The sequence below is a fragment of a genome, unplaced genomic scaffold (genome assembly GCF_019419815.1).
Source record: "Pyrus x bretschneideri cultivar Hongxiangsu unplaced genomic scaffold, Pyrus_bretschneideri_v1 Contig3, whole genome shotgun sequence".
Taxonomy (NCBI): Eukaryota; Viridiplantae; Streptophyta; class Magnoliopsida; order Rosales; family Rosaceae; genus Pyrus; species Pyrus x bretschneideri.
In genome coordinates this window covers 11,622,062-11,634,174 of record NW_025999612.1, presented here as the reverse complement: position 1 = coordinate 11,634,174, position 12,113 = coordinate 11,622,062, and the positions used below count along the sequence as shown (strand labels likewise).

Sequence of the window (12,113 nt, the reverse complement as noted above, 5' to 3'; positions counted from 1 at the left end):
TTTTGTTGGCATAATTCTTCGTTCTAGTTATGTACGGGTTTTATATATAAGCGATATTCTTATTGTGTTCGATTAGTTGGTTATATGTTTCATACGACTTAGCAGACTCCTGTTTATAGTGTGCTAATGTGTTGATGTTTCTTCACCGCGTATGTAACTCACACGGTGAAGAACATTTACCTCTCACCCGGGATGGCGAGTTTGAATCTCCTCCTCCCGGAATATGGATCTCTTGTACTATGCAATCATGGACCCAAGGACCTTCATTTGTGTATCAGAATCCGTAGCTTGACTTACTGCCTTGGGTCTCATCAAGATCGCATACTCTTGTCGTTAGATCGCTGTTTGCTACCCTTTTCCGGCTCAAATCTTCCATCGTATTGTTCAACTCTTGTTCCATCTGCACAAAGTCGTCGAACGAGATGTCACCAAAACCCTAGATGATCACAATTGGTTACAGAAATTCACATAAAGTGTTCATATCGTATGTATGGTTTCAAATTTTGATATGACAATTGTTCAATGAAAAACCGTACCTCGTTGCCGTTATATGCATTGAGGAAAGCCCCTTTCATTTGGAGGTTGTTATTCAGTGAGTACGAGAGAGGATGAACGATGAACTCGTAAGAAGATTCAGCGAATCAGTTTGTCCGCAGTCCTCTTTTGGCCCTGGCCAGACCTGAAAATACACCGTTGTTACATGCTTCTCAGATGAGTAACGGTGGGGCTGGCTCGAAGTTGATGGTGGATTCACATCGGGGCCACAGGCTAGAAATCTGCATGAAGAGGACAGTGAGAGTAAGGTAGAAAATATAGCACAACCGCCACCTGAGAGGGTAAGGGATATGCGGGACTGCACAGAGTGCTTCGGCATGAAGATCATGTTGCAAAAAGATAAGCTGTGAGCTGGTCGGATGCTTGAAGGACTAGCAAAAGCTCCAATCTCTCACACACAGCCTCATGGAGAATTGAGTAATAGGAAGAGAAAGAAGAATACGAAAGGTGCTGCTGCCCCGGAATTTGAATTGAATTCATGCCCGGGGTCTAGTGCTGAAATATGCACTCAAAAATTCAGGAAAGGAAAAACAGCAAGAGGATTTGCTTCATGTACAAAAAAAAATGAAGAGAGAGAGATCACTCAATCTTCAGTTTATCCCGTATCATTCCTTCTTCAGAAGCCAATCTTGTGCCTCGGGTCCTTGATGTTTTTACTTCCTTACGGCGCAAGTTTCACTTAACCTGTAATAGTATGATTTGTTTTTTGTTGTTGTTAGGTTTCAGTTTTTGTTTACCAAGCATACAGATAGAGCGTGTGTCGGGTTAGGTAGTGAAATCCTGTATTTTCGTAGAGTTAGCTGATGAATTTTGTAAACCAAATTCTTTATTTGTATCATGTACGTTCATCTGGTTATGTGTTTCATGTGACATACCAGAGTAGAAGAGTATTCTTGTTTACATTGTGTTTAATTCATGTGTTGTTTCATCACCCGCTTGTAGGTGCTCCATTTTATTTTCCCATTGAGGCCGAACCTAAACCTATGCTCAAGAGATAACTGTCCATATCTGAAAATGGATGTATGGAGTCTCAAGAATAGAGGAGCCGTGGTGGTCCCTCCCGAACCGCCTGTATCCCACTAGTGAATAGAAAGTTGGATTTACGTTGGATCTCACCTGAATCGCCCCATCTATCCTCCTGAGTAGAAGTTTGGTTTCAAACCCTGGTTCGAACAGGAGAAGTACGCCATGCTAATGTGCCTTGGATGATCCACATCTCAGGGTCAGGCGCTGATGAGCACATTGAATTATTCATGTGGCTGAGAGCCCTCACAGGCCAGGCACAACAACACAATTATCAGGGATGCGCAAAAAAGTTTAGTACGATCTGATTATTGTGTCTTTGTCTCATTATCTCATTGAACAGATCAAATCCGGAATCCATTTATGTACTCCAATCCATGATTAAGATGATCTCTACCTCTGGATGAGGCGTGCTAGGTTTGAATCTAGTAATGGAGTTAGGGCGGGGTCAATGGATGCAAGTGACCCCAATAAGCTCTTATTTTCCCACACTAACAATAGTCCTGACCCCAGAATCCTAACCCAGCAACCTAAAATTCCTTACCGACCGGCCAATTGCGTAAACCATGTACGAAAATTTCTTGACTGCTGGTTCATGGCACCAGAGTCCATCATTGAAAGCTGCCAAGTATTTGGCTTCTGGTTCAATGCAGCAAGTAGGTGTTTTAAACTTCCGTTTCCACTCATCCTTTTTGAAAAATTTAGTTTGTAACTTTATATATGCATATTATTTTTGTAACATTTCAGAAATCAAGTCCAAGGTTGGAAGAATATGGATCTGTTGCTGAACTTGCTACAGTTGGTCCAGTACATCCTAGTCCGGTGTCTGTTCTTGATGTCTCAGTATATAGAGATGATGCAGCATCTCTCGTAAAGCAGATGCCGAATGCCCTTCAAGGTACAGTTGAACCTTTAGAAGAGAATACGTTATTTTGAACCTCAATCTCACTAGAAAGATTAGATAGAGTTGAATTAGTGGTCATGAAATCCGACTTAAATACTTATTTGGAATACAGGCAATGGTGCCGAAGATTCCAACCACAGCGAAGGTGAAGATCAATGGAATCCTGCAGATAAGCTTGACAGCAAGGGATCTGGTCTTACATCAGAAATCAATCGTATGAAATTGAAGAACTTTGAAAACTTAGTTCAGAAGCTTAGACGATTGAACTATAATCACGATGAAGCAAGAACAGACTATATTGCATCGCTCTGCCAGAACACAAATCCAGACCATAGATACATTTCTGAGATATTGTTAGCTTCAGGCCTCCTACTCAGAGACCTCGGCTCCAGCTTGACAACATTTCAGCTCCATCCCTCAGGCCATCCCCATCAACCCTGTGTTGTTCTATGTTTTGGAGCAAACCAAGGCAAGCAGTTTGCTTGCAAAAGAAGAATGCAGCCCTGATAAGGTAACCCTTGCGAAGCAAGAGAGAGAGAAATCTCATCGAAAACTCATATTTTACGCTGTCAATGAGATTCTTGTTCACAAGTTGGATTCAGCTGGTATCCATCCCGTCAATGGCGGAGCCAGCATAGGGTCATTGGTTGTCCTTGTCTCCAATAACTTCAAAAATCTCATGTATATTTGTTTGTATATTGTATTTGACCCGTATAGACAACAAAAACAAACTAAATCACAACCTTCTTTTCCTGTACTTCTTCTATTTTCTTCTATCACATTTGTCTTTCTTTTTTCTCTTCATGCATGAAATACTTTAGTTAAAAAGCCTTGGCAGTTTTCAACATTACTCCATAATATCCTGCATCTACCCTTCACAAGCTTCTGCAAGTAAGAATAGTTGTCGATATATGTTGGCATAAACTTTCGGCATATGTTAACAGGAATTGGCAGGTACCTACTAGGTGCTTGATGAGATGGCCCAATAAAGCTTTTTGGTTGATATTATGACCCCATTATTTGCTCCCGAGCCATGGTTGAAGACTGACAAGCTCGCAAAGAAGACCCTCAACGCACAAAAGCTTCTGAAGGAACTGTCTAGCGAGATAGAACAATTGCAAGCCAAGAAACCGGAGTGCAGCTTAGAGGACGAGGATGATGGTTTGAAAAACATACTGTGGGAGGATGTGGTGCAAACCGGTCAGAAAGCTGGACAGTTTTTCCATGGTGACACGTCCGGAGTAGTGTTAGATGTTGAACGATTGATCTTCAAGGACCTGGTTAACGAAATCGTTATTGGTGAGGCAGCAGCTAGCTCGCGAGCAAAGCAACATAATAAATTGTGTGTAAGATCTACAGTTCTTAATGCTGGGTTTTGTAAAGAAGTTAACTTGTAAAAGTCCTTAAAAAAAAAAATTGTATTTGAAATCAACATATAAGATCCTGTTTTTTCTTCCCTCTCCACTTTCCACTTCCCTTTCAAACATGTTAAGTGTGGGTTGATCATATCATATTTTCTTATCTGAAGATGAGTTTTCAAGAAACTGCTCGAGTTCTAACTAAAACCAGTCTCTAGGGTTGTATTGATTGGTTGAAAGGTTTGAAAATGAATGTTGTTCTATTAGCCGTTGGTATTGGATTCAAAGGATTATTAGCAAAACATTGCATAGCTTCCATGTTCCAACTAACCTCGCACAAATCAACAATTTTCCAACCACTTGCACTTTTATTTTTATTTTTCTAATACAACCATTTGCACATTAGGTTACCGATTAAATCCGGAAAATTAATTTTGCTAATGGTCAACTAATGATTGCGTAGTTTGGAAGGAAAAAAAAATAGTCATTTGCAAATTAATGATTATGTATTTCATTAATTAATTATAAAGTAAACAATCAACAATCAGCCTCCGTAGCATAGTGGTAGTGCGTTCGCTTCGTAAGCGAAAGGTCGCGAGTTCGATCCTCGCCGGGGGCTTTCTATTTTACAGTTTTAAATTTTTTTCAAATGGGCTGGACTTTTGAGGAACTTTCCTACAATTTGACCCAAATCCAGAATGTTTATGTGTACACTTGAGCATAAGTTGGGCCTAACTGTGAAACTTCATCACCTTTTTTTTTTTTTTTTAATATTTTTGTTTTTTACTTGTTGCCTTATTGGTTCTTGTTTGCAATCAAATATAAAGAAGAAAATGGTGATCAAGGAGGTGGAGCGAGCAATGGAGAAATCTTGAGTTTCGACAGTCGAACCAGGTGGATTGTTATACCTCTAACAAAGAAGTGTGATTTTTGTATTAGAGGTTGTATAATGCGGTTAAGTGATACCTAAATGTAAAAAAATTATTTTGTTTGTAAATGAGTCGAACCATCTATATAATTCGGTTGTCGAATATAAGAGCAATGAGCTAAGAATACAATAAATTTAGAATTCAGTTCTATCAAATGTAACCAAAAAATATTAGTTACACAAAAGAAAAGTTGACAAATATTTTGCTAGGATGGAGCTTAATTTATTTTGAATCTCAGCCGTTCAAATAATACCCAAATTGAAAAGGGAAGGTTAAAAACCAATTTGAGAATGTGAGTAAGAGAGCATATATCAAATATGGTCCTTGACCTAGGGCAGCGTGTAGAACGTTGAGGACCACAAAAAATTCCATAAATCTTAGTAGGAGTACCTATCAGCATGCCTGTACAGTGTACACACATTCCATTCATCTCGATCCTTATGTATTTCCAACAGTAAAAATAATAATTAGAAAGGAAGAAAAGTTTCTTGTGTATTCATGTGCATGCATGCTAGATATATGTACTCCTCGTCTGGTACATTATACGAACTATTTTAGTGGGATGGACTAACCAGATTACTAATTGTCTCTTTTTGATTTTGTATTCATAACCCTAAACCCTATGCGCTAATGAAACCCTGAACACCATCCTATACACCAACATCCGTTGAATCCTTGACTGCTAGACCTTTAGCTACATAGCCAACACTCTATTTATCTGGTGCATACCATACACGGGAACGTAGTAGAATTTTTACTCGTGCTCCACACTTTTAAGCGTAGAGGACCACAACTGGTACTGGGAAAGCCTTTTTGCATGATGGCATGGCACCTACAGTCCTACATAATATAAAAGGCAGGGAACTAGGGTTGGGTGTCCTTTAATGCTTCTTGGATCTTCTAACATGGCTAGCTGCAGCTGCTGCGCTGAGCCTGAGAGACACAGAGTCTGCCTTCTAATTCAGTCCTCTCTGCCAGTGGACTCATGTTCTTTCCTTTTCATTCTCTAAAGAACTGCAGATTTATTTTCGAAACTAATTTGAACAATAATTAATTAACCAGTGTTTTTCTTGTTTCTCCTTTTTCATTTGTGCGGAGTCATCCATGCTTGTTATTATAATCTTTATTGCTTCAAAAGGAGGGAGCAGATATGAAGGGAAACAATTTGACTTGTGGGCTATCCTTGCTAGCTCGGCTCTCGTGTGCCAAAATTAAGACTACACATTCATTCATGCAATTAATTTGAAAAGAAGAAAAGAAAAGAAAAACCACCAATAGTAGGTTATAGGAAATGGATTATATATACTCGTGCAGTTAAGTTGCTAATGTAGTTTGCTAGCTCTGCTTTAGACATGTATATAGTTAATGCATGCATATGGTTAGAGTCTAAAGAAGTAGTTTGGCATGCATTCCAGAATGCCCGAGAGAGAGAGAGAGAGAGAGAGAGAGAGAGAGATCTTTAAGAAGAGCTCGACGTTCATGTGCAACAGAGATGCCTCGATGTTAATTAATCTACTTAATGTCATATTAAAAAGTTTAAACACATAACACATAACAATACATAATATGACTTAAATACCGTCACATGACATTTCCGTTGTAAACAAGTTTCTCTCCTCAATTAGATTATGCATGCCACTTTCCATTCGTTCTAAGTTTACTTTTTCTTCATTTTTGGAAGCATTAATATATGGATAATGCTAGGGAGACTAAATTTGTAGACAAAATATTGTAAACTAAATGACATGAAAGTTGATTGGATTATTACTTAAGCGTTATAAACGTGTTCATTCTTACTGACGACATATTATTTAGTTTACAAATTTAGTTTCTCTAACATTACCCTTAATATATTATTGAGTGCAATACAATTAAACATGCACCCACATGCGTATAGAGGCAAACAGTGGTACATGTTTCTGGCATTATATAATACACTGCATACGTTTATAATATGTTCCTACAGATTAAGTAGATATGTCAGGACTCACAATTAGTAATCAGAATCCTTCAATATTAATGGACGTACGTTGGTCATCATGATTCATGAGGACTGAGCTATAGTTTTAGCAGCAGATCTTAAGAATAGTGATCACACTTTTGGCTCTAGGACTACGTGCTGTTTATATATCATTCCACACCCACATATATAAACATCACAGCATAGCATGTCAGCGCGGCATATATGTACATAAAACATAATACATATATATGACCATGGCCAACATCTCCAAGATTTCCTGTATATAATTAACCAAAATCAGCCAACAAATATGATTCTGCTTTGCTGTATTATATACAAGCACGTATATGATCTTAATTAACGAGCATATGATGCATTACGTAGGGGTAGGGCAGCTGGCATATAGAGTACGTACAAGCTAATTGATCATCCCATCGAACTCAAGATGTGTTACTGTGTATCATCACATTGTACCACCTCTCTAATAAACGTAGCTCTTATTAAACGTGGTCTTTTGTATTAATTGGCTCTTGAAGAGATGTGGATATCATAGTTCATACTCCTGGCCAATATCAAGCTAAAAACACCTCACTTTGACAGATTTACTTATGCAGATCAAGCTTATATAACATGTTTTCTCTCTCCAGGTTTTATAACATACTTGATATATGAATCCTAACACGGATGACAAGGGCAACATTATATTAATATCAATCCCGCAGCTACTTGCTAGTAGCTAAACCATAGATTATCAACTAATAATTTGATACTTTTGGCATTGCATACTTAAAAGAACACATGAAGAATATATAATTAAATTCTTACTCATACGTTGCTTAGATATCCACCAAATTATGTGTGAAATCGGCGGATTTTCTATCACTTTTCTTCCTAAGTTATCAAGTTCTTTAGTAATGTATATATCTGAAAGGAACTACATCTTGAATGTGGATTTTATGTAGTACGTAGTATGAATATTAGTACACAGTAGTGTGTACATATATATATATGTATATATATCTATATATATAGACACACACACACACACACACATACCCATATATATAAAACACCGTTCCACTCTTGGCCAACTTTTTTAAATTTATGTTCACTACTTCTTTCTATTCTTTCATGTCATTATCGGACCAAACATACGCATGTCCAAGACTGGCAAAGGGAAACCTTCTAAATCAACAATATATAACCTTACCACAACCACTGTAATTTACATTACTATAGTTATTATTTGTTGATGATCTAATATATAAAATCCAGGTCTTTCATCAACAGAAAACTAAGAATATAGTAGATTTAGGGCTGGTTTGGTATTGCTGTGCTTTGAAAAAAAAAGCTGATTCTGCTGTACTATGAGAATAAGCAGCTGTGAAATAAAGTAGTAGAGTGTTTGGTAAACTTTTTTTGTAAAAGTGCTTTTGAAAAAAAAAAAAAAAAAAAAAGAGCAATATTATAGTGTTTGATAAACTTTTATGTAAAACAGATGTGAAAAAAAACTGGTTTTTCAAAGCTGGGTTTTGCAGCTTTGTGTTTTTGGCTTTTTTCACCCAAAACTGTGGAAAAAAACTGAAGCTGAATGTTTACCAAACATAAATTATGGCCATTTTTTTCAGAATCACCTCAGTACCAAACTAGGGTCTAATCGTACCAACACACACATATACATATACCCCATTAAATTGAGAAGTTCATGTTCTATATCTCTTTTTTTATTTTTTTTTTCTTACCATGACTTAATTAATAATCATTGCTCATGCATATGATCCCCAGCACTGAGACTATAATTATAATCTCATTGGATCTCTCGCTCGCTCTCTCTCTCTCTCTCTCTCTCACACACACACACAATATATACGAATGCAACACTGTGGATATCTGACCTCACACATATATATCGATGGATTAATGTGTATAGGATAAAGTATAGTATTTAAGATTATAAGCACTCTAATGAATCACTAGTACGCAAATGTCTACATATAACATTGCCATACTTACAAAGTTTTTCACTATTAATTCTTGTCGCCTTTGCAGAGGGAGACGGAGGAAAGTAGTGCAGGAAATACAACCAGAGGAGATTGACTTTTGCTTGTAGCTATAGCTTGTGCCGAAATAATCAATTGCTTTGCTCCTCCAGCCAACACATCCATGCATGTCAATGTTCATCAGTTTCCATCTCCCGTCTGTTGTGAAAATCGATGCATTATATAAAGAGATAGATGTTCCAAGATCACGAGAGATCAACAACTAAGGTATACGAACTTACTTGCAATGAGGCTAATAAGTTATGGAACGTCTTTATTTGGTTGGCTTCCATTGTTATTTTGTGAATTCAAACGGAGCTGCTGCTTGGGATGAACCAATGATGGAAAGGATTTCAAGGATGAGCTAACTGAATGAAGAGGAGGCATGAGAGCATTGTTAGCTAGGAAATTTTGTGAATTACTTGGTGAGCTCAAAAATTGGAAATGGTTGCCTTGTCGAGGCTGATCAGTAGCAGTACTAGTACCCTCCACTATTGGATTGGTAATATATGGAGGATATGAACCGAAAAGCGTCGGTGTTGCTGTAGGTGGACAGAAGAATAATTGAGAAACAGATGGCATTGGAGTTGAAAATGACAAGGCATTAGTACTCATCATGTGACTATGATGCTGATCTATTTGTGGTACTTGTGGAAATTCATGGCTACCAAACTGCGCTAGAGATAGCGTTGAAGGCTCTGAATAGTTGTGATAGTAGTTGTATGCCATTGCATTGTTTAGCAAGCCAGGTATGGAAGAAGGATGATTGCCTATGGGAAATAGCTTTTGAGCTAAGAGTTGTCCACTAACATTTCCTTCGTGATCATGACGATTTTGATCATCTTGTCCGTCGTTTGTCCTGATCGACTTGCCTTTTGCTTGATCATGAACTTCTTGATGATCAACATGGTCTGCCTCCATAAAAGTAGAATTTACATCAAAGAAAGGAGCAACAAGAGAATTACCAGCTTTATGAGGATTTAGCATTGGTTGATGAAATTGATGACCAAATCCATGAGGAACTTGAAGTGGAGGGAGCTTATCGATATCTTGTTCCGTAATGTCAAGCAGCCAGTCTATTACCTTGCTAGGTTGGCTAAGACCAAGCCTATCTTGAAGATCATATAATTGAATGGCTGTTGGTACTGAAAGCCTAATTCTCCTGTCCCTCAATCCCCTCACTGTGGAAACCTTGCTGTGCCTATCTTTCCCACCGAAAGTACGCGAAACACGTACGATCCTTGGATTTCTAAATCCAGACCATTGCCTTGAAGTAGTAGTACTTGATGATGATGCCTTATGAAAACTGCTATTGTTGTTCCCATCATTGTTATTGTTGTTGTTGTGGCCCTCTTGCTTGGCTTCGAAACCCTTGTCCCTTGAATTTGTTATCATTGTAGTATTTCTGATTATGGTAATCTCGCCCTTCTTTCAAGTGCTCCTTTTTTGCGGATATGGAAAGAAATTCTCCGATCGCTCGACTCCAAAGATCCAACTGAAAGAAAAAAAAAGAATAAAAATAAAAGGGGAAAAATAATAAACTGTTATATACTACATGAATTCATATGATTATTCTTAATTTCTTTTGGAATCCATATGGGTTTATATCTTATGGAAAATTGATTCATGAACTAATTAAATTAATCACTGTTCAGTTCCTAATCGATAGATGAGAAAGAAAACATTTTCTCATCAAAGTTTCCAATATTAGTATTTATTTGCATCTATATATATATATATATATGCTCCCCTAATTATTAAGGAGATCCTCCATATGCAAATCTGAAAATTGTGCTGAGAAGTTGAGCAGATGTTGCATTAAAAAGAATGGTCACAAACTACTATAGAAGATAAATATATACACACATATATATATGATTAATGAGTTGAACCATTTTAATCGTCAAAGAAGTTAAAGAACTTATAAATTGTTTAAAATTGAGAGTTAACAGGATGAGCAAAAGCTAGTAGAAAATCAGAGTTTGCAATGAGGTTTTTTTCTTGATCTACTCTCACAAAATCATACAAATTCAAACTACCGGAAACCCTAAATTACCTTTTCCTCTTATCAATCTATTTTGAAAGATATAATTAGGATCATAAGATGAACTGTACTCACATCAGATTGAAAACCGAGGTCGTAGAAGCTGAGATTTAGTTCTTGGATGTCGAAAACTTACTAACAAGAAACAGAAGAAGCGGGACAGACCAACAGGATGCAACAGTGCGATTTGAAACCTCTTGCTAAAGTATATATGATGCTCTCTCTTGAATTTCTTACTAAGCTGTGTACTTCATTTGCCTATCAAATTCAACATCTTAGAGGCTCTTAGCTGCAGAGAGAGATAGAGAGAATATAAACTTTCAGAAATAATAATCGACCATTTGGTAAAGAAAAGATGCTAACTAGAATTTACCACACCATATTGCATGGGAATGAAAAAGGAAAAGGTATGGCACATTTATGGCCACGTGGCATCTGAATATGCTAACACGTTAATTTAGAGCAATCTTTTATGTATCTGAAACAAGACAACATAGCATAATCATCATTCTACTCATATAATATAACACATGAATTTGTTTTTACTAATGTCCTAAATATAGGACATATCAACTTCATTGTCCTCTCTTATTATAACACATAAATTTATACATTACATAACTTGTGTTCACGATACCTATACTTTCTCGTCCATCTGTCAAGCCACAGTATAAAAATTTCATCAATTTGTTCATACCACAGACTGAACAATCACTACTTAATTAATGAATAAGTTTGGTCGTAGTTTACCGTATAATATTATGCAATAGGTTCTCTAGGTATAGATGTTGGATTATTTTGAAGGGGGACCATCTCACACTTATCGGCAACTACAAATAGCTTTTTCCACATAGCATGAATTGAAGAAGGCATGCCTAGCTACCAGTTTAATTAAGAAAGCAGAAGAAAAAAAAAATCTATATATAAATCCCTTGGAGATAATGTTTCTTCGATCTTTTTCCCCTACATGTAAATTTGTAGTGCAATATTCATATAAAAATCATATATATATATATATAAACTAAATAGTACTATAAGTGATTTAGTTATATAAAACATATCAATATTACAAAAAGAATCTTGACAAATCAAAGGATGATACAAGAGAAAAAAAAATTGTAAACGATCTGATTTATTCTACAAACAAAAATAAAAAACACTACAAAATTGTCAAAGTAACTACACAACTTGAAAAGATTTACATTTTGCTAGACGTAATTCTTATAAAATTACAAGATGTGAATTTTAAAAACTTAATCCATGAAACAAACAAGAAAACAAAACTAAACCTTAGCAGC

At 36.7% G+C, this 12,113-nt stretch overlaps 1 protein-coding gene and 1 non-coding gene across 2 annotated transcripts; one reads left to right on the top strand and one right to left on the bottom strand.

Moving 5' to 3' along the window:
* Window positions 1-4,387: 4,387 nt before the first annotated feature.
* TRNAT-CGU lies at window positions 4,388-4,459 on the top strand. The gene has a single exon. It is a non-coding gene; the product is annotated as a tRNA-Thr (tRNA).
* A 4,217-nt stretch (window positions 4,460-8,676) lies between these two features.
* On the bottom strand, window positions 8,677-11,164 carry LOC103937808 (transcription factor TCP5-like). Its single transcript, XM_048589834.1, has 3 exons — window positions 10,891-11,164; window positions 9,014-10,266; window positions 8,677-8,930 (listed from the first exon to the last, which is right to left on the bottom strand). The coding sequence occupies exon 2, from the start codon at window positions 10,164-10,166 to the stop codon at window positions 9,033-9,035; it is 1,134 nt and encodes a 377-aa protein (XP_048445791.1). The 5' UTR covers window positions 10,167-10,266; window positions 10,891-11,164; the 3' UTR covers window positions 8,677-8,930; window positions 9,014-9,032.
* Between the last annotated feature and the right edge of the window lie 949 nt (window positions 11,165-12,113).

What these genes read in the sequence shown, in the direction of transcription:
- LOC103937808 (XM_048589834.1), bottom strand. Translation starts at nt 10,166, where the DNA reads ATGATAACAAATTCAAGGGACAAGGGTTTCGAAGCCAAGCAAGAGGGC.